Source organism: Periplaneta americana, chromosome 16 (genome assembly GCF_040183065.1).
Source record: "Periplaneta americana isolate PAMFEO1 chromosome 16, P.americana_PAMFEO1_priV1, whole genome shotgun sequence".
Lineage (NCBI taxonomy): Eukaryota > Metazoa > Arthropoda > Insecta > Blattodea > Blattidae > Periplaneta > Periplaneta americana.
This window is the reverse complement of record NC_091132.1, coordinates 42,978,726-43,003,341: the sequence shown is the minus strand read 5'-3', so window position 1 is coordinate 43,003,341 and position 24,616 is coordinate 42,978,726. Positions and strand designations below refer to the sequence as shown.

At 35.5% G+C, this 24,616-nt stretch overlaps 1 protein-coding gene across 1 annotated transcript in view; it reads right to left on the bottom strand.

Annotated features, from left to right (window-relative positions):
- Window positions 1-24,616, bottom strand: part of LOC138716143 (puratrophin-1-like) — a 1,133,117-nt gene that overhangs the window by 371,253 nt on the left and 737,248 nt on the right. The window contains exon 10 of the mRNA XM_069848962.1: window positions 10,993-11,115. Within this exon, the coding sequence (XP_069705063.1) occupies window positions 10,993-11,115 (123 nt within the window). The remainder of the gene's footprint in view (window positions 1-10,992; window positions 11,116-24,616) is intronic.

The following is a 24,616-nucleotide window of genomic DNA, read 5'->3' as shown; positions in this document are numbered from 1 at the left end:
TCGCCCATACGTGCTACATGCCCTGCCCATCTCAAGCGTCTGGATTTAATGTTCCTAATTATGTCAGGTGAAGAATACAATGCGTGCAGCTCTGCGTTGTGTAACTTTCTCCATTCTCCTGTAACTTCATCCCTCTTAGCTCCAAATATTTTCCTAAGAACCTTATTCTCAAACACCCTTAATCTCTGTTCCTCTCTCTAAGTGAGAGTCCAAGCTTCACAACCATATAGAACAACCGGTAATATAACTGTTTTATATAGATTACTTCGGAGGAAGCAACAGCATTGCCGGTGTACAGTATATGGGTGTATTGACTATCTAGGAGGAAAATATGAGATTAAGATGTCTATGAGTGGATTTGCATGCTTAGAGGTACCATACAGGGAAAGGGTTCCACATATTAATAAATTGATCCAAGTGCAGCAGTTAATTTCGCCAGTGATAGAAGAAAAAGAAGGCAACACCAGTTGAGTTCTTCACCACGTATGCCATGAGGACAAAAGAACTGAAAGGCCCGAACTTCACTCAGACACAAGATTTGCATTCCACGGGTTTCACGACAAGTTGTGCCGGACAAAAGGTTCCACACAGTCGATACCTGCATAAGCACAGCATGTGACCAACAGTGCACGTTGTACCATTTCAAAGACTGTCCAGAACGAATAATCTCACTTAGTTAAATGTCCACGTGATTAATTTTATACATATCATGCACATTGTGCTCAATAAACCATATTTACACATTAGTTGAGCGAAAGAAAGAGTGTAGAGGAAAACTGAGATCTCGGAAGTTTGAAGCGCCACACTGAATTCAAAAGAACGCTATCTTATTACGTATGATTTTATTGCGAGAATAAAAGACAAATTGTTTGCCTGTACAAAAGAAATGCTCTATAAATGAGTGAATAAAAGACAATTACATAAAAGACGAGTACTTTTCCTGAACCAAACTAATATGCTTTCAGACTTCGTTGGCATGTGCGATTTAAACTTGCCTATGGTTCTACATTATACAAAGCGGAAGTGAAATAACATTGCAGATTGAAAGGCACGACAGGGTACACTGAAATGAATAGACAACCTAGCTATATAGCGTTTTGTGATTAAATGCACGGTTAATTAAAAAATTAAGTTTTAAGTTTCAGCAGTCTGACAACATCGCCGCTAACACATTCTACTCGTGATACAGATGTAAGAGGTCAACGAACTCGGTGTGTTCTCGGTAGGTGAGCTGCTCTCTGCCAAGACGTTGCCACTTGCTCGCATCAGGCAATGGCTTGAATTTAGAGATTTTTAAAATTAAATTTACACGAAAACCGTGCACGCTATTCGAATTCGCCAGAGGAATAAATTATTCTTTATTAGATCTCCTATCGATATAGGTAAAAACCACGATCCTACTCGCAATAGTTACCGAATCAGTCCGCTATGGCCAATACAAAGTGTAAAGGTAAGCGTTCACTACATCGTATCGCACTCCTCATACGAATCGCACGCAACGGATATTTTAAGTGCAGTGCGTTCCCTGTAACGGCTCCACCTCATCGCCTCATCGGATCCCCCTATCAGCTGTTTAAAACATGACGTCGTACGACATTGACATTGCTGAAAACAGAGGAGTTTGAGGTTAGGTCTATTAATTATGACTGTTAGCGAATAAGAATTTGTAATTGCTTCATGCATCTTAATTGAAGAGGAAGAAACGAAATAAATATTGGTTATATAATATATATGTAAGAAATGACTTGATTACTGTAATGGGAATGCCTCAAATTATATAATTCTTCGCAATTTTCTACAAGCGAAATAAGTTTTCCGTCTGTCATTTTGCTGCGACACTGAACATGGCACAACACAATAGTAACAGTTGACCAATTAAAATTGATTTATTAAAGAAGGCCATGATCGCACGCATCGGAAAAGTTGCTCATCCGAGAAACGTGGACGGATTTGCCGAGAGGCGATGCGTGCGATACGATGCAGTGAAGGCGGTTACATAACAATTACAGCAAAGACTGCCTTTTTCCGATCCGTCCGATTCGTCCGATGAGTGCGATACGATGTACTGAACACTTATCTTTAATATTCACAGAAACAATTTTGTAGCAGGATGAATAAAAATGTTTTCTAAGTAATTTTTGACAATATTTAATTTGTTTTGCGTCGTATTTTCAAGTTTTTATATCATACTTTTGTATTTTTAGGCCGTATTTCGAGAGTTTTAGTTACAAAAATCCGAATCCAATTTATCATCATCATCATCATCATCATCATCATCATCATCATCATCATCATCATCATCATCATCATCATCATCATCATCAGGAATTGAGAAGAATCTGCTCGTTCTAGGAAGTGTGTACCTCAAAATTTCAGACTCTCGCAGTCCTTTCACCTTTATACTTGAAAGGTGATCGCAGCAAAACATGACAAATATCACCGGGGCTGCTATCGAGTGAACACGGCAGAGAGGGGTTCTGGTTACGTAACGCTCCGAGGCGCGTGAGCATGTCAACAGCAGAATGGGTCAACGACTGGGAACGGATGCTGTTTGCGAATAAAATTGTTCAAACACAAGACAAAAGATCCTTGTGTTCTGCGCACCACCGATTTGTAGTGGTGTGTGAAAGACAGCTCACGAGTCTGGCTGGATGCTCTGTGTTTTGCTCGAGGGTTGAAATTCTTGTCTCCTGTGGACAGCATGTTCCAAAAGATTCGACCACGTTTAATTTACATATATTTCAAACATAAAAATACAGTTTTTAGTCTACTATTTTCGGTAAAAAGAATCCCTATTATTGAGTGAAATATTTATGCTGTTCTTGGTTGTTACTGTGAGCGTGATTGGGATTGTAAGAATGTTTGGGATTTAAATACAGTAGAGCGTCTCGTTTAGGCACAGTGAAAACGTAAACCAAGTGCAGGTAACGTGTGGGGGAGGTCGAGCCGTACGATAAACACGAGGGATGTACAAGGTTTTAGTTACAATTAATAATATTAATTAACATTAATTGACATATTTTCTAAAAACACACGAAATAAAAGAACACAAATTGCATAACATTATCATACACACATTTTAACAAACAAGGAATTGTAACGTTGAAATAAATCAATATAACAATTCAAATTTTGCTACTTAGTCTGTACGATGATGTTTTCAAGCAGCATTTTTACGGTCATGAATTTCATTCTCTGTATGACGAACATAATATCACCGTCTTCTGTACTGTACCTGAATAAATTGAACTTTGAGAAGGGATAAGTATTATGTTTAGGAAATAGTGTTGTTACATCAGACCAATATACTGTAGTTTTGTTAATTCGGTGATATGTTTGTCATATAGAGAATGAAATTTATGACCGTAAAAAATGCTGCTTGAAAGCAACATCATACAGGGACAACATTTTATTTTTACTTCAGTTTTTATTGTACCTGACTTTTTTTAATGTACTTCACTCCCACCCCCTCTACTAATGAAGTTCCAACTGTCCTCCATACAGAATCAAGGCCGCATATAGTAAACAGCACTGAATTAGTGAGTATAGTACGTTCCAGAAATATATTCGCGTTTTCCAGTGACGAAAGAGCTATCAATATTGAATCATATTTTCGCACAGGTACTGTCGTCCGTTTGCCTACGTCGCATCCCGATTTCCCCCACCTGCTTCTGCTTACCCCTCTGTAAGAGCTTGGCTGTCTTAGCTCTTTTCTGAAAACAATTTCTGTTACGAATTGGACGTTTACGTAATATTATACAACTGTTTAAAATAACTTAAATAAAAGGGCCTCGTTAAGTAATTAACTGTCACGTGATTTCCCCCTTTCTACGATCCTGCGGCATATCACTTGGACGGACAGTAGATAGCATGTCTGAGTAATTTTATCTCTGATGGTCGGGCAGAAATGAAGATTGAATTTACAGTACGTAAGGTACTCTTTTACAGAGTAGGTACAGAATTATTTCAACATGAGTTACTAGTACGAAGGACGAAACTGGTAATTGGAATTAGGTAAAAATAGTCTATAGTGCGATACTATGCACAAAAGAACTGAAGCCTGTATCGAAATGAACGGCCACCATTTTCAAAAATGTGTTTAAATATCCATATTATGATTATTTTTCAATTTAACTTCATTCTCTATATTGTACGCTTATGTGCTGTAGACAGTATAATATACATTGCATAATGAATATGTTCGCATGGATAACTCAGTTCGTGAGTAAAAACACTTAACTTATTGTTAATACAGTACTGTATTTTGATTAAACAAAAACCTAATGAAAATTATCGAACTCAAAATCGCGATATTTCCTAGTTTACGTAAATGGATTAACTACTTTTCTTCCCTCCTATACCTAGTAAAGTGATTTGTGTTTTACGCCAGTATCATCGAACTACAGTCGTGGAAGGGGGTAGCAAACGGTGTTTCCGGTTCTCTAAAGGTATAGCCAGGTTAATATTAAAAATGTTAGTAAAAATAAAATGATGTCCCTGTATAAGTAGCAAAATTTCATTTGTTATATTGAATTATTTCAACATTACAATTGCTTGTTTGTTCAAATATATGTATGATAAACTTATGCAATTTGTGTTCTTTTGTTTTGTGTGTTTTTGGAAAATATAATTTCAATTAATGCTCCGCCATAAATGTTGTAACTAAAACCTTGTGCATTCCTCGTGTTTATCCTACGGCTCGTCCTCTCCCACACGTTACCTGCACTTGGTTTACGTTTTCACTGTGCCTAAACGAGACGCTCTACTGTAACATTGTGATATTTCCTTTCATTTCTGCCTTTATACTCCGTGGCGCCACAGCCCTTCAAGGGCCCGGACCGACCAGCCGACTGCTGGACTCACGTTCACATGCCGAAGCAGAGGTGGACGATCATGCAACCAGAATGGAGGTATCGTGTAGTTAGCACGATGATTCCCCCAGCCGTTATAGCTGGGTTTCGCAACTGTATTTGGCTACCTATCGTAGCTTCCTAAGTGCATCACGATGCTGGGTGGGCACCGGTCCCATAAACTGGCCGAAATTTCATGAGAAAATTTCTTTCCCCGTGAAGACTCGAACCAGCGCGCATTCCGTAATGCGAGTCCTAAGCAGGATGCCTTACACCACGACGCGGGACTGGTTTTTACACTCACTGCATTTAAATTTAAAAGTTAACATAGCAGACCCTTTTCGTTAATTACTCCCTCATTCAACTGTATTTCCATCTGGACTCTCGTCCAGAGTCTGAAAGTCCTGGTCACAACATAAGAAAGCAACTCAAAGAGCATCGTATGCTAAAGCTGTTACTGTGATATCCGCAGAACAAAGTGAGAATCCGTAAATTTCCGCTGTGCGTCGCTTAGATGTCTTATGGACGTGACGGGTGACACATAAAGCAGTAGAAAACTGGTAAAGCTTTGTAGGAAAAGAAACTATAGAAACAGTACATGCGACCAAAGCGACAAAACCGAAAATACTCCCAGCATTTATAGCTGAGGATGTTTACGTGTTTATTTCCTGAAACGTCAGAATCTGACACAACTGCACAAACACTGATTTATTTTCAGTTATCCTTCCGTTAACATGCATATAAAATACCGCTTGCCTTCTTGTAACATGTTTCATTTACATAATTTCTTCATATATATATATATATATATATATATATATATATATATATATATATATATATATATATATATATATAGGGGGGGAGTTGGGTAGTATCGGACATCGGGTAATATCGGACAGTGCGTTTTTTTCATCTATCACCAGATGGTAGTATCTGAATGACATGGTTACGTTTCTGTATGTGATATCACAGAAACGTAACCATGTCTTTCAGGTACTATCATCTGGTGGTAGATGAAAGAAACTCACTGTCCGATATTACCCGATGTCCGATACTACCCAACTCTCCCCTACGCAAAGTGTTTTTCTCGACAGAGGCCCTAAACTTTCCCCAACAAAACAATTACATACTTTTAGTTTGGGTTGAAAATGTATATACAGGGTGTTTAAAAAGTATTCATCATTTTAGAAGGTGATAGTATGCATCAAAACAAGAAAAAAATGTCTAATAAACATGGGTCCTATAACACATACTTTCTGAGATCTAAACACTTGTTCATAAGAGGTGCTCAATGTGACGTCCATTTATGGCAATGCATAATTCTGCCCTCCGGCGTAAGGAATCACGCACTCTTTGAAACTAACCTAGTTGTTCTTGATAACCAAAAGTCTAGGGTATTTAGGTTTGGGGAACTAACAGGCCAAGGTGTGGGGCCTCCCCGATCAATCCAGCGGTCCTGAAATGTCAGTGTCAGGTGTTCACGCTCATTGCGGAAAAAATGTGCTGGTGTGCCATCATGCATGAACCACATCTGTAATCTTTGCTGACATGGCACATACTCCAGCAAGGTAGGCAATGATAACGAGCCCCAGTTAATCTTTGTGGTAGCACGTATGATCCTTAATCTATCGCCAAGAACGCCTGCCCATACATTGATTGAGAATCGGTGCTGATGCCTTGTTTCTTCAACTGCATGGGAATTTTCATCAGCCTACTCATGCTGATTACGAAACTTCACAACACCATCTCTGCTGAACCCCGCTCATATCTACAACCAGACTTTTCTTTTCAGTATTCTTTGCGACGTATCAGAATTCCATGCCAGGGGTGTCAACTACGGTATGATTATCTGGTAGTCTGCTATATTGTAGGGCAGAAAAATGTATTGTCATAAATGGACGTCACATTGAGCACCTCCTATGAACAAGTGTTCAGATCTCAGAAAGTATGTGTTGTAGGACCCATGTTTATTAGACACTTTTTCTTGTTTTGATGCATACTATCACCACCTAAAATATTGGATACTTTTTTAACACCCTGCATACACCCTGAATCTTGTAAAAATATCTCTCGTATTTTCTAATTTTGATAAATAGTTTGGTTCTTGAAGAGGTCAGTTTCGTGGTCCATGTTCTTTTAATAGATGTATATTTATTTTATAAGAACAACTGTAAGGATACATTTTTAACGATCGGGCAGTTTTTGCGACCCCTTTCACAGGGTGGACATAAAACCTAAAAAAATCTGTTTCCCATATTCCGAAAACCTAAAATGGACTTTTTAAAACCTAAAAATCCGGTCCCTACATCTGGCCTATAAAATATACGTTGAGGATCCTGAAACAGTTGGCACACATTGTGGAAATTAACTCAAAACGAGGAGGTCAATGAACTTTCATTCAGAATTGCCCACAGCTGGACTTGATGGCCAAACCTCCCGGAAACAAGTAAACCACAGCGAAGTGTCTGCACTAATCGGCAGTCGAAGCGTGTAAAGAGTGGGGTACTTGGAGCACACTTATCGGCCGCAAACAAGGCAGCAAGGGCGGCCACACCCCCACTTTTAATTGAATGCCGGCAGCGGCGTTATTGCTGCGGGCAAGTAATCACCGTGTAATGCGTTACAGCAACGACCCACGCCTTCCGTCGCGAGTATTTACATTTTATTGGTATGGGTTTACGGTGGCTTTCTTCCTTATACAGAACTCCAATTAGTGTCACAGGCCGCCATTGTGCTGGGGCACACTTAATTAGCCCCCGTGCCTCCCTCAGTAGTGGCGGTCAGCATCTTGAACTCCTGTTTTCTGGGTCATATCGTTTGTATCGATCAATATCTCCAAGATATTAGTAATAATTAATGCATTGTCCATATGAAAATAAACGTAAAGAAAACTAAAGAAATGAGATTAAATAGTAAAAATAATAATAACATTGATACTGTTCAAGAATTTAAATATTTGGGTAGTATAATTGACAAGGATGGTGGAGCCTTTGAGGATGTAAAAAACCGAATAAAAAATGCAAATAGTGCATTTGTCCAGTTGTACCCAATATGGAAATCTTACATTATATCTAGATCTACAAAAATTAAAATCTTTAACAGTAACGTGAAATCAGTCTTATTATATGGTTGTGAGACATGCAAAACAAGTAAAATTATACAAAATAAACTGCAAACATTTGTTAATAGATGTTTACGAAAAATTAAAAAAATTAGATGGCCAGATATGATCACAAACTCAGAACTATAGAAGATAACAAATCAGAAAGAAATCACAATAGAAATCAAAAGACGAAAGTGGAATTGGATAGGGCACACAATCAGGAAAGAAGATGGAGCAGTAGAAAGAATGGCTTTGGATTGGAACCCCCAGGGTAGTAGAACAAGAGGAAGGCCAAAAAATACATGGAAGAGAACAGTTTTGGAGGAAATTGCTAGGGAGGGGAAAACATGGAGCGAAGTGAAGAAGTTGGCTACAAATAGGGTCCGATGGAGGCTCTTTGTGAATGCCCTATGCTCCTGATGAGGAGATACAGGAGTTTGATTGATTGATTGATTGTCTCTGACACCGGATGACCGTAAATATAACCCATTTACCCATGAAAAGGAATCAGTAGAGAAAGAGTCCATCGATTGCGCGCAGGATAAATTTTTACCCGACATCAAAGTATCAATAATTGTGCACGGCAATCATGTTTGGGTATACATCCGTTGCGCGCGGTAGTATTTCTCTCACTATTTCACAGACACTTGCAACTATGTTATCGACAGGTATTATTAAAATGTTGCTATGTTGCATTCGTTATGTCATGAAACTTACCTGTGTGTGAGGAGAAGAATAAAGTGCGCAGAGAAGCTTCCCCTCTCTCGCTACTCTTCCACTTGCAGCTAGCTAGCTCGCTAGCTCACTTACCCCCACCATAGGGTTCTTACAATAAGCTACGGCGCTCTCATGGACTTGGTTTTACGAAATAACGAATGGGCTATAACTTGGTACTCGTCGAGGTGTTTTAAGTTCTTGTAAAAAAATAAAATAAAACATTTTTGTATAGGTCTATACTAGTGTCCTGCAATGTTCGAACATGAGAGAGGCAACCAAGACATTAAAAAATTCATCTTATTTTATATGAAAAACTAATAGTAAGGTCTGTGCTAAAAACCTTAAGCGGTTAAAGCAAGAGTAGAGGAGAGCGAATATTTTTACAACAAGGCGGAACAATCACGACAGGCTTCGTTCTGCAGAGCGAACATCGGCGAATATCGAACTTCGCCATACTCGACAAACTTGAACCGAACATAGCGTCTGTAATGCACGACGCTAGTCTATACAACATGAAAATTGTCACTAATGTTGAAATGTATTATTTTTTTATATAAAAATATATGCACTTGAGGAAATGTAATTTGCTAACATTTCCGTTATTATATTGATAAATGAGCTCTTCAATATACTGTTTGGGTCTTTAATATGCAGGATTAGCCCTAGGAAAATCATCTCTGTCATCAACTTTAATATAAACACTCGTTTGTGTTTGAACGACAGCGTTAACAAATTGTGTTTATGTTGATGTGCACTGTTAAAATTAGGGGGAAAAGCTTCATGAAACGCTTTGCAAGCATTTGTCGTTCATTGAGACCTAATTATATTTGAAACCTGCATCTCGGAAGGAAATAATTAATAATAATAAAGTAGACCCATATTACCGGCAAAGTTTGTCAGACTTTGAGCGACCGGTTGAATGATAACAAAATCTTCAACAAAAATAGTTCTGACTTTTCCAAGATCGGGAAATGATACACCAGACATCAAGTGGAGCTATTTTCCAATTCTGTTTTTATTAATACGCGGAAGAAAGGTCCAAAGTCTCGATTTTCAGTCGTTATGAATCAACTCGAGATATGACAATGATGTTTTATACTCCACGCGGAGTTGATATGCGATTTAAAAATGCTAACGCATGTGGATTTGCACTAGAAGAAGTGAGGAATATGAAAGAATATTTTATAGAGAAAGGTAATACACAAAGACTTAAACTGACTTCTGATGTACAAATGTATGTAGAAAATACAGAAAGGGACAAGTAAGCAGACAAAAATTTTAGATTTCTTTAAAATGCATAACTAATATTAAATGTTTCAGTCAATTTACTCAAGAATTTTTGTACGATATCCAACATTTTTAAAAATAAGTGCTATTGTGTAAAAATTCTGCATTCAAAATTGTGACTACTAAGAAATTCAAAATAAATGACATGTGTCAAAATACGGTAGTTATATTTTATGTTATTTCTTAAATAGCTGACTTATCAACAAGATTCTTGATTCTAGAGAGGTGACTGCTAATGGAAAGTATCACTATTAAAATAGTAGTAATGGCTGTGACAGTGTAGAATAATTGAAGGGTCCAGAGCCATAGCGGGCCAAGCGCCATTTATTAAAAACGGAGAAAGCAAGGGTTAAAGTTAAGTGAATACCATAGTTTAATGAAGATTGACATATCATTTAGTTTTAATGTGTTTTCTTTATTTTACTTGCTATATGTTTCCATTGAATTATAGTGATAACTTCATTTTAACTCTTGTTTTCTACGGTTTGTGTAAATGGCGCTTGGCCCACTATGGTTCTGAACCCTTCGATTCAGAATAGGCGATACGACGAAATAATGTGCGACTATTATAATGAGAACAGTAAGGTAAGTTACAGTATTTACAGACAGATTGCACGCCTAAAGCTTTAGTCATTACGAATTTATAGTTTCTCGGTAGGCGTTAATTACGGCCCCTTTCTCAATAAATTGGACTTGTGAGTTAAATTTCTTTCAGGATGGCGCTCTTTCGACAATATTATATACCCTAACCCCTTTCCAATCCATTGCTATCCTAGTCGGTTGACCCCGCCCTAGAAAGAAGGTGTAAAACAACTCGATGTAATAACTTCCGCTCGCTGGTATAACTTTAAACGCGGGAATGATAATGCATTACTTCAAACCTGGAAACAGCAACTGCGGTATTGCATTATTTAACTTAAAACATTGCTCTCACTACCACAATTATTGTATACAAAATTTGTGGCACACTTGTTACGTCATGGCCGTGCACAAGTGTGTCACAGGATGCTATTGGATGCAGACGGTACTCACCATCGAGATGAAGTAGAATTTCTCGAAGTCCTGCTCCTGTTCCTTGATGGCGGGCAGGTTCGTTGCCAGCTCCGTGTGCCTCTTCAGGGTTTCCTCGCCTTTCTTGCACAGCCATGACAATACCTACAACAAATATTGTTTATACATTCATGTTTGAGTTATCGCTCCCTTTCGTAAAGTAGGTCGTTTATAAGTCTATATAGTCTATTAATAATACAATTATATGGCTTGCATTGATATGCAACACTTACGTTGAACATAACAGTTCATAATAAATAAAATGATATTCCTTTCCTTTGCAAGACGTATATTGAACGCAATAATTCAAAATATACAATATAAAAGTGATATTCTTTTCCTTTGCAAGACGTATGTTGAATGCAACAGTTCATAATATACAATATATAAGTTAAGTGATATTCCTTTCCTTTGCAAGACGTATACTGAACGCAACAGTTCATAATATATAAAAGTTATATTCCTTTCCTTTGCAAGACGTACGTTGAACGCAACAGTTCATAATATATAAAAGTTATATTCCTTTCCTTTGCAAGACGTACGTTGAACGCAACAGTTCATAATATATAATATAAAAGTGATATTCCTTTCCTTTGCAAGACGTATGTTGAACGCAACAGTTCATAATATATAAAAGTGATATTCCTTTCCTTTGCAAGACGTATGTTGAACGCAACAGTTCATAATATTTAAAAGTTATATTCCTTTCCTTTGCAAGACGTATGTTGACCACAATAGTTCATAATATATAATATAAAAATTATATTCCTTTAATTTGCAAGACGTATGTTGAACGCAACAGTTCATAATATATAACAGTTATATTCCTTTCCTTTGCAAGACGTATGTTGAACGCAACAGTTAATAATATATAATATAAAAATGATATTCCTTTACTTTGCAAGACGCATATTGAACGCAACAGTTCATAATATATAAAAGTTATATTCCTTTCCTTTACAAGACGTATGTTGAACGCAACAGTTAATAATATATAATATAAAAGTGATATTCCTTTCCTTTGCAAGACGTATGTTGAATGCAACAGTTCATAATATATAACAGTTATATTCCTTTCCTTTGCAAGACGTATGTTGAACGCAACAGTTCATAATATATAATATAAAAATGATATTCCTTTACTTTGCAAGACACATATTGAACGCAACAGTTCATAATATATAAAAGTTATATTCCTTTCCTTTGCAAGACGTATGTTGAACGCAACAGTTAATAATATATAATATAAAAGTGATATTCCTTTACTTTGCAAGACGTATGTTGTATGCAGCAGTTCATAATATACAATATAAAAGTTATATTCCTTTCCTTTGCAAGACGTATGTTGAACGCAACAGTTAATAATATATAATATAAAAGTGATATTCCTTTACTTTGCAAGACGTATGTTGTATGCAGCAGTTCATAATATACAATATAAAAGTTATATTCCTTTCCTTTGCAAGACGTATGTTGAACGCAACAGTTCATAATATACAATATAAAAGTTATATTCCTTTCCTTTGCAAGACGTATGTTGAACGCAACAGTTAATAATATATAATATAAAAGTGATATTCCTTTACTTTGCAAGACGTATGTTGTTTGCAGCAGTTCATAATATACAATATAAAAGTTATATTCATTTCCTTTGCAAGACGTATGTTGAACGCAACAGTTCATAATATACAATATAAAAGTTATATTCCTTTCCTTTGCAAGACGTATGTTGAACGCAACAGTTCATAATATACAATATAAAAGTTATATTCCTTTCCTTTGCAAGACGTATGTTGAACGCAACAGTTCATAATATACAATATAAAAGTTATATTCATTTCCTTTGCAAGACGTATGTTGAACGCAACAGTTCATAATATACAATATAAAAGTTATATTCCTTTCCTTTGCAAGACGTATGTTGAACGCAACAGTTCATAATATACAATATAAAAGTTATATTCATTTCCTTTGCAAGACGTATGTTGAACGCAACAGTTCATAATATACAATATAAAAGTTATATTCCTTTCCTTTGCAAGACGTATGTTGAACGCAACAGTTCATAATATACAATATAAAAGTTATATTCATTTCCTTTGCAAGACGTATGTTGAACGTAACATTTCATAATATACAATATAAAAGTGATATTCCTTTACTTTGCAAGACGTATGTTGAATGCAACAGTTCATAATATATAATATAAAAATGATATTCCTTTACTTTGCAAGACGTAGGTCTATGTTGAAAGCAACAGTTCATAATATACAATATAAAAGTGATAGGCCTATTCCTTTCATTTGGTAATTTGTCGTCTTTCCCTTCTCCTAATTTGTCGTCTTTCCCTTCTCCTAATTTGTCGTCTTTCCCTTATTCTAATTTGTAGTCTTCCCTTCTCCTAATTTGTCGTCTTTCCCATTCTCTTTATTTGTCGTCTTTCTGTTCTCCTAATTTGTCATCTTTCCCTTCTCCTAATTTGTCGTCTTTCTGTTCTCCTAATTTGTCGTCTTTCCCTTCTCCTAATTTGTAGTCTTTCACTTCTCCTAATTTGTCGTCTTTCCCATTCTCTTTATTTGTCGTCTTTCTGTTCTCCTAATTTGTCGTCTTTCTGTTCTCCTAATTTGTCGTCTTTCTGTTCTCCTAATTTGTCGTCTTTCCCTTCTCCTAATTTGTAGTCTTTCACTTCTCCTAATTTGTCGGCTTTCCCTTCTCCTAATTTGTCGTCTTTCTGTTCTCCTAATTTGTCGTCTTTCCCTTCTCCTAATTTGTCGTCTTTCTGTTCTCCTAATTTGTCGTCTTTCCCTTCTCCTAATTTGTCGTCTTTCTGTTCTCCTAATTTGTCATCTTTCCCTTCTCCTAATTTGTCGTCTTTCTGTTCTCCTAATTTGTCGTCTTTCCCTTCTCCTAATTTGTAGTCTTTCCCTTCTCCTAATTTGTAGTCTTTCACTTCTCCTAATTTGTCGTCTTTCCCTTCTCCTAATTTGTAGTCTTTCACTTCTCCTAATTTGTAGTCTTTCACTTCTCCTAATTTGTAGTCTTTCCCTTCTCCTAATTTGTAGTCTTTCCCTTCTCCTAATTTGTAGTCTTTCCCTTCTCCTAATTTGTAGTCTTTCACTTCTCCTAATTTGTAGTCTTTCACTTCTCCTAATTTGTCGTCTCTCCCATTCTCTTAATTTGTCGTCTTTCTGTTCTGCTAATTTGTCGTCTTTCCCTTCTCCTAATTTGTCGTCTCTCCCATTCTCTTAATTTGTCGTCTTTCTGTTCTCCTAATTTGTCGTCTTTCCCTTCTCCTAATTTGTCGTCTTTCCCTTCTCCTAATTTGTCGTCTTTCCCTTATTCTAATTTGTCGTCTCTCCCATTCTCTTAATTTGTCGTCTTTCTGTTCTCCTAATTTGTCGTCTTTCCCTTCTCCTAGTTTGTCGTCTTTCCCTTCTCCTAGTTTGTCGTCTTTCCCTTCTCCTAATTTGTCGTCTTTCCCTTATTCTAATTTGTCGTCTTTCTGTTCTGCTAATTTGTCGTCTTTTCCTTCTCCTAATTTGTTGTCTTTCCCATTTTCTAATTTGTCGACTTTCCCTGTTCTAATTTGTCGTCTTTCCCTTATTCTAATTTGTCGCCTTTTTATTCTCCTAATTTGTTGTATTTCCTTTCTTCTAATTTGTCGCATTTTTATTCTTCTCATTTGTCGTCTTTTCCATTTTCTAATTTGTCGTCTTTCTCTTCTTCTAATTTTCGACTTTACTTTCTCCTAATTTGTTGTTTTTCCTTCTATTTTTGTCGACTTTTCCTTGTTCTAATTTGTCGCCTTTCTATTCGCCTATTGGTCGTCCTTCTCTTCTCGTAATTTATCGCCTTTCTATACTTCTCCTAATTTGTCAACTTTCCCTTGTCTTAATTTGTTGCCTTTCCCTTCTCCTAATTTGTCGCTTTTCCCTTCTCCTAATTTGTCGCTTTTCCCTTCTTCTAATTTGTCGTATTTCCCTTCTCCTAATTTGTCGCTTTCCCCTTCTCCTAATTTGTCGCTTTTCCCTTCTCCTAAATTGTCGTCTTTCCCTTCTTCTAAATTGTCGTAGTTCCCTTCTCCGCATTTGTCGTCTTCCTTTTCCTTAATTTGTCGTTCTACCTTCTACAAATCTTTCGTCTTTTCTTCTATTTCATCTTTTTCCTTCTTTTTCGTCGTTTTTATCTTCTGTATTTTGCTCCTACTTTCATTTTTATCTTACCCTTTTTCTCTTTTCTCTAATTGTTTTCCTTTTATCTCATTATCATCCCTCTTTTTCTATTTCTCTGGTATGCATTACAACTTCACTTCCTCGTTATCTTCCAGTTTCTATTCTCTTATTTTTTCATTTTTATTCATTCACCCCTTTTCAGTTTTAAAGCATTCCGGCCTTTGTTCCGTTCGTCTCCACATCGCTGGAATTATGCAATGCACTATAGCCTACATTCATATTTACCGGCTTCTTGGCATGTAATCAATAATGAAAGAGACTACAGTCCTAGACATCGCAAGAAGATAAAACACAAGGGCAAACACATAGGCCTACTTTTCAACGCGGTAGGCATCTCTACTTCCCTCTTACCAAATTATACGTTAGTTCCATAATATTTAATATTATTTAATAGGCGAAAGCAAGCCACACCTTGAGGTATGTAATTTCTACAGCAATTCTGGGATTGAGCCAAAGTATAATGCATTAAAAACAGCGACCACCCACAGTAAACAAGGCTAAAAACTGAAAGAAAAAAATATTAACTAAATGTCATGTAATAAAAGTTACATAACAACACACGAACTTAGATGGCTTATTCTCTACATTCAATTTCACGTAATTATGTATTCAAATTAGCTGAGTAATAAAAATGGACGATAACATCGAGGCGTACAATGAGCTCGTTAATGTAAATCTTGAGGAGAAAGCTGTCTCGTGAAGATTTGATGTTCGAAGCAAGGCCACGTCGAGATCTGTCGTAACGCCGTCATCGTCAGGTTAGGCAATCCGCGCGGCATCACGATCTATCAGTTCCCATCACCGCTTCGCGACGTTCCGGTCCGGTCCGTCAAGTTTTTCACACCGTCCTTCCCGAGCCCAGAACAGTTGCATGCGCATAATAACCGATATACATGAGTCGTCTGTTGCACCGTACGCAAGTGCTGCTCATTATTTACGATACGTCGAACACCGTTACGTCACGCATTTCTCAGGCCAGCCATAAACAGTCAGCTGAAGGCTTGTCTCAAGAGAACAGGTGCTCCATGCTTGGCATTACTAAATACAATGTTTTTCATTAAAAAAACAGTCATAAACTTATCTAGTTTTGATGTAATAGTACAATATTTTTATTTCATTTTATGATACACGGCTTCGGTTTCAGATAATTAACTCTTAAGTTGAACAGTTACATTATAAACATTGAAAGACAATGGGTTACTTACTTACTGGCTTTTAAGGAACCCGGAGGTTCATTGCCGCCCTCACATAAGCCCGCCATTGGTCCCTATCCTGAGCAAAATTAATCCAGTCTCTACCATCATATCCCACCTCCCTCAAATCCATTTTAATATTATCTTCCCATCTACGTCTCGGCCTCCCCAAAGGTTTTTTTCCCTCCGGCCTCCCAACTAACACTCTATATGCATTTCTGGATTCGCCCATACGTGCTACATGTCCTGCCCATCTCAAACGTCTGGATTTTATGTTCCTAATTATGTCAGGTGAAGAATACAATGCGTGCAGCTCTCCGTTATGTAACTTTCTTCATTCACCTGTAACTTCATCCCTCTTAGCCCCAAATATTTTCCTAAGAACCTCATTCTCAAACACCCTTAATCTCTGTTCCTCTCTCAAAGTGAGAGTCCAAGTTTCATAACCATACAGAACAACCGGTAATATAGCTGTTTTATACATTCTAACTTTCAGATATTTTGACAGAAGACTAGATGACAAAAGCTTCTCAACCGAATAATAACACGCATTTCCCATATTTAATCTGCGTTTAATTTCCTCCCGAGTGTCATTTATATTTGTTACTAAACAATGGGTTGCATAAAACGAAATCATATTAAAAGCATAAAATCATGCAAAGGAATATCATAAAACATTAAATGTATATATTCAATTAAGCAGTCCCCCTTCTTACACAGTCGTACATTGATTTCAAAATTGTTCTCAATAGCAATCTTTAATACAACAAAAGGTTTACGTAATTTTCAAATTACAAGATCACACGTGCCTCCAGGCGTTACGTACAGCTATAAGCATGATGCTGCATACATATTATCTTCACATTTTCACAGATTTATAACTGGATATTAACTTGTGGCTTGTAAATTCAGACATTATGACATTTATTATATACAATATTATAAGTTACCTTTTCACATAATTGCAAGGAAGCTGTATACTCCACATAATAATGCTTAATTAAAAAAATTTGACAATTTTAAATTTCTATATACATTTAATGTTTTATGATATCATTGCTTTGCATGATTTTATACTTTTAATATGATTTGGTTTTATGTAACCCATTGTCTTTCAATGTTTATAATGTAACTGTTCAATTTTAGAGTTAGTGATGATCTGATGATAGTTTTTTAAAAAACCGAAAACGTTTATCATGAAATGAAATAAAAATATTGTACTGTTACATCAAAACTTTGCATGATTTTATACTTTTAATATGATTTGGTTTTATGTAACCCATTATCTTTCAATGTATATAATGTAACTGTTCAACTTTAGAGTTAGTGATGATCTGATTATGGGTTTTTTTAAAAAACCGAAAACGTTTATCATGAAATGAAATAAAAATATTGTACTGTTACATCAAAACTAGATAAGTTTATGACGGTCTTTTATGAAAAACGCTGATAAATAAACACAGCTTAACGGATCCAATATGGGTAATAAATTACTAAATACAGATAAATGGAAATAAATGTCTATAAAATTGAACTAATTTATATAAAGTCTTTATCATTTCGCCTTCTTTTGCAAAAAAAAAAAAAAAAAAAAAAAAAAAAAAGGTATTTTCGTACGTATAACGATGTCCCAATAAGTGAATACCATAGAAATACTATGAAAAAGCGTAATATGTAGATTTTAGAAATTCTTAAAAGTAAGTACATACGGTATGTAAATGTTTATTTATTCCAAACTAAAGATATAAGGGTAAACCGTATTATGTCATTAATTTCAAGAGGTTATTCTTTGAGATATTTGAAGCAAAACAGTTTAATGCAATTTTGCTCGTTTTTGCTTCCTTTTCGAGAAAAAAAAAATAGAGTGAAATATTTCATAGCGTGTTTTGGGAAAGCCATTGATTTAATTCCCAACATGGTCAGTTAATTTAAGAGAGCAATGTATTACGATAATGAATCATCGAAAGAATTGTAGTTTTTCCTTTAAATGTACAGAGATTTTTTATCCGAACAAATTATAACATTGTAAAATTCTTTTCCAGAACAAAAATTACATTTGTTCGGATCAAATTTCTATACATTTAAGGTGGGAGACAGGTAAAATTCATCATTTCTGACCAAAGTCACATTTTTAATTTTTTTTTAGTAAAATAACTTATGCTTTAAAGAATGTATTCCCAAAGTTTCAGTAGTTACGCCATCTGGAACCGGTCATAAGTCAGCAATTCTTAAATAGCTGCGTTTTAAATATCACATGCATGAAAACTTTAAAATTTCATATCCCACGCTTATTTTTTTTAATTATATATTACAAAAAATGCTAAAACTTCAACAAATATTGTACTAGAAGATGGATTTTTTGTGCATGCTCATGAAATCATGATAATTAATTCTGTGCATCCATTTTGCTCTACTCCTTAAACTATATTGCTCAGAAATTATTAAATTGAGGTGTGTATTAAAATAATTAGAATTTTATAAACCCCATGAAGTAATATTTTTTAAAATAAAAATTGATAGCATTCAACTACAAGAGCCCAGTTTTACTTCACACACAATATTAGATTGAAATAAAAAAAACAGATTTGAATGTGAAAATTTGGAAAAGTTAGGCTCTTTTGGAATCAGACTTTTTTTTTTAAATTTCAAAAATAATTTCTGTAATATCCAAACAAATGGAACCAAATTATTCCTAGTTGTTTTACATATAGAAAAGAAGAGGAAAATTAATTTTCACATTTTTAGCCTTCATGTTTCCTTAAATTCAATTTTCATGTGTCTCCCCCCTTAAAGACCAAAACTAAAATTATTTAAATAATCTGTTATCATAATACACTCCTCTCTTAAATTCACTCAGTATATTGGGAATTTGGCTTTCCTAGAATACGCTATGAAATGTTACATGTAAAACTATTTTTGTCTAAAAAATTGTATTGAACTGATTTGTTTGAAATATCTAAAAGAATAACCCTCCGGATTGAATTACATAGCCTACGGTTGACTTTATTGCAAAAAATTTGACGACTCTAGGTAGCTATTCACTTTGAATTAATATTTTTCTTACATATAATTCAATTGTTAAAGGGTTATAAACCACTTTTAATGAACAACAAAGGATTTTGGCTTATACTGAAAAAGGACAAACATCCGTGTCTTGTCTGGATTCGAACCCACAAGACTGTGGTCACCACAAAGCGATAAATCTGCGCCTTTGTTGTCACACGTACACACGTCGGCCGGCAACAAAGACCTGATACAAGTAGTTTATGTCTTGCTCCTATTTGTCTTTTAACTCTTTTAGAGACCAATATCTGTCTTGTACGTACATGAAACCACTATTTACACCCGAAACTCCGGCATACCTCAAAGGCCTACCACATTAACAAAACATATGTTTGATTCTGACCAATGCCAAGTTTATGTTGTTATTACCGGCCGAGACAGGAAACTAAAAAGTGTTCCCTTGGAGGCAAGTACAAGCGGCAACAAAAAATTTGAAGCATCTGGGACACGCTCCACCCAACAGCGGGTCGTGACAACATAATTTGGTAGTCCGACCAGCATGAGTCACAAAGACATTCTAATCCTTCACAATTATCCCTCTGCCGCTGCTTCTGACTTCGACTCCAACTTCAGGCAGTCTATTTAACAAGCGTATAAAACTTAGCTAGTCACGTTTATGATCGAAGACATATTTTCTTCTTCAATCAGCATGGCCTTTCGTATTTCTACCGCCATTTCGCCTGAGCCAAATTGTTGTTTTTTTTTTCAACGTGACATTCATTTCTAGCTTTCTGTCCAAGAGCAGGTCTTTCACTGCAAACCCAGCATTCCCCAATCTTTCCTATTTCCTGTCTTCCTCTTAGTCTCCATAAATGTTCCATATATCTTAATGTCGTCTATCATCTGATATCTTCTTCTGCCCCGAACTCTTCTTCCGTTCACTATCATTCCAATGCATCCTTCAATAGGCAGTTTCTTCTCAACCAGTGACCCAACCAATTCCCTTTTCTCTTCCTGATCAGTTGGCAGCGGACCCCAGGGGGTTCGAAGAACAGTTAATGGAGAGCCGAAAATAAAATAATAATAATAATAATAATAATAATAATAATAATAATAATAATAATAATAATAATACATGTTTTTTTTACAAAACCCAGAAGTTCATTGTCGCCCACCATCGGTCCCTATCCTGGGCAAGATTAATCCAGTCTCTACCATTATATCCCACCTCCCTGAAATCCATGTTTTTTTTTTTACTTGGTTATTTAACGACGCTGTATCAACTACGAGGTTATTTATCGTCGATGGGATTAATGATAGCGAGATGATATTTGGCGAGATGAGGCCGAGGATTCGCCATAGATTACCTGACATTTGCCTTATGATTGGGGAAAACCTCGGAAAAAACCCAACCAGGTAATCAGCCCAAGCGAGAATCGAACCCGCGCCCGAACGCAACTCCGGATCGGCAGGCAAGCGCTTTAGCCGACTGAGCTACGCCGGTGGCGAAATCAATGTTAATATTATCCTCCCAAAAGGTCTTTTTCCCGTCAGGTCTTCCAAATAACTTTCTATACGCATTTTTAGATTCACCCATATGTGCTACATGCCCTACCCATCTCAAACGTCTGGATTTAATGTTCCTAATAATGTCAGGTGAAGAGTACAATGCGTGCAGTTTTGCGTTGTGCATCTTTCTCCATTCTCCTGTAACTTCATCCTTCTTAGCCCCAAATATTTTCCTAAGTACCTTATTCTCAGAAACCCTTAACCTCTGTTTCTCACTCAAAGTGACAGTCCAAGTTTCACAACCATACAGAACAACCGGTAATATAACTGTTTTATAAATTCTAACTTTCAGGTATTTTGACAGCGGACTAGATGACAAAAGCTTCTCAGTCGAATAATAACAGGCATTTCCCATATTTATTCTGCGTTTAATTTCCTCCCGAGTGTCGTCATAATAATAATAATAATAATAATAATAATAATAATAATAATAATAAAAGTTGTTCTATGAATATTTAAACATTCGACTATTTTGTGTTAAATGAAAACGTAAATAACCGTTTTCTTTTTAAACTGATACCAAATTTCACACTACTAGAGTGTTATACATCTACTGTACACCTTAGGGGGGGCAGCACTAAAGTAATGTGGGGAAAAGGGGGGGGGCCTGATCATAAAAAGACTAAGGAACAACACTAGTAGACAATTCAGCTACCAGAGAGAAGTGAATATTCCTAAATGTTGGGCTGCTAGAGAGTCAAAATTGAGGAAAATTTTATAGCCAATTATTTCCATTAAAATGTTTTTTTTTTCTTTTTTTACCGACATCACCTCCACTCTTCGAGTCGACAGACATGGTAGAGATATAAATTATTTTTCCATCGAAATATACAAGCAAGCATTCACACATGAATGCATGTAAAATAACCCTCTTAAGACAGACTTCTCAAAGTTTATCACTCTGGCTCTGTTCCAGGATGTTACATATAAGATATTACGTATAAGACCGTGACATTATTTCTTAGTTATGTTTCAGTTATTGGCAAGCCGGCTGCTTGCTAACAAGTGCAATTGTTGAAGATGCAACCTCCCACGTTGAACTGCATCGCTGGGCGGTCGACCTCCTGTCGCCTGAATCATCCGCTCATACAATACAAAACCAACACTTGACGCTGCAACCAAGCCAGTCACAGAACAACACTGAAGTAAACGCTTCAAAGCTTCTCCTGCCACTGATAATTAATTAACGTGACGTAATTAACGTTCTCATATTGTTGCCTCTAGCTATGCGTTGGATGTAACAGTAATTTAGCTACGTTGTGCTATTGGGAATAAAATGATGTGCAATCGTAGAGTTATTAGCTTAGGTAGATAGATAGATAGATAGATTTATTTGTTCCATAATATTCTTACATTTGCTTTACAGCATAGAATAAAGAACAGGTCCAATTCTTACGTTTAACAATAAAATGCAATACATATAAAATGCAAATATGAAATATGTACAGAATTAATACCTTAATAACAGTAATATTTTATACAATGTAATATATTTACCATTTAATATTATTATAATATTTACACAGTACTGTGAAATGTCAAGAATTCATCTACAGAATCGAAAGTGTGAGATATTAAGTAATTTTTTAGTTTTACCTTAAATAATGCGGGGTTTTGGCTATGATTCTTAATGTCTTCAGGAAGACTATTGAACAATTTTATCGCCATGTAACGTACTCCCCTTTGAAAGCATGATAAATTTGATGATGGCGTATGAAAATCATTCCTTCTGCGGGTATTTATACTATGTATGGCTGAGTTAGTTGGAAAATTTTCTTTATTACATAAGAGGAAATTTATTGTAGAGTATATGTATTGATTTGTTAAGGTTAGAATCTCTAATTTTTTTTAAATAATCTACATGATTCTCTAGCCTTTGCTCCAACTATTATTCTAATGGCTCTTTTTTGTAATAAGAATATATTTTTACTATCTACAGAATTTCCCCAAAATATTATTCCGTAGGACATAATGGAATGAAAATAGGCAAAATATATTGTCTTTAAGATACTGCTGTTAAATTTCTACGGCCGAGGAACTTTTAAACTAAAAATTAGGACAAACGAGAACAATAAGAGTTAAAAAAGTTATATCATGCAGTATAAAATAATATGTTGATCTTCAAACTCAACTGTATTGTCCACATGCAACACTAGAAACATTTTAATAGCTTAAAGTTTTGTAATAACAATCAAAACATTTCATAGTCCCATATTTTTTATACACATAACATTATTTACATTATATATGCTTTTTTCTCACAAGTAATATCTTTTACTTAATGTGTTTTGCTTGTAAACCGACGAAAAATTTATTTATTTTAGTAGGTTATTTTACGACGCTTTATCAACAGCTTAGGTTATTTAGCGTCTGAATGAGATTAATGTGATAATGCCGGTGAAATGAGTCCGGGGTCCAGCACCGAAAGTTACCCAGCATTTGCTCATATTGGGTTGAGGGAAAACCCCGGAAAAAACCTCAACCAGGTAACTTGCCCCGACCGGGAATCGAACCCAGGCCACCTGGTTTCGCGGCCAGACTCGCTAACCGTTACTCCACACCGACGAAAAATCTGGGATTTATTATTAAGAACTCAAAAAAATGTACCAAACATTTCGACTTTGGCATTTATTTTTAATTGTCATGTTAGCGTTAAATTGGAATATGCCTCAGTAATTTGGTCTCCCACTTGCAAATCAAATAGTAACGAAACTGAAAACATTCAGAAACAATTACAATTTTCAAGATTATTTATTTATAAAAATACAATTATTCGGTACTTTATAACAACATTTCGTACAATAGTCTACTTACTGAATTTAATTTAATGTAGTTTGAAGACGTAGATTACTTGCTGAGCAACTTTATTATATAAAATATTCAACGGCCTACTGGATAATATCGAAATGTTGTCGCAAGCCTAGATTAACGCTAGAACATCAAATTTAAGAAATCATCAATTGTTACATTACAATAAAACCAAACACTTCAGCACATAGAAATTCACCAGAGTTGAAAATGTGCACAAAATTCACTTAAACATTTAAAACATGGAATCTAGATTTCAGCATTTTTAACATTGAATATAAAAGTGTTCTTATTAATAATATATAATGAAGGTAGATGATTTACTATGTAATTTTCATTTATACATTTTACATCTTTTTACTTGGACCTATATCTGTATTCAGCTATTTTTCATTTATGTTATTTGTATTTATATCTGTGTCTTGCATTTATATCTGTATTTATCTCTTATTTCATGTTCTTTTTTTTTTTTTGCATTTTTAATGTTATACGCTAATATTTGTACTGTCTATTCTAATTGGGACTTTGCCCTGTTTTAGACAAGAAAATGGAAAGAAATAAAAATAATGTGTCATTAATTGAGCTGTGGTAGTAAAATGAAGTCAGTATTCAATCCATAACGTATTTTTGTGACATGTCTCTCATACAGTTGATTTTTCATTACTATGAATATATATATGAAAATAATTGCATTTTTTAAGTTATATCTCACGAATATGACATTCCTAGTGGAGTCAACTGACAGAAGATTCCCTGCTTTTGTCCACTGGCTGTATCTAAGAGAATATTCTCTTAATATTC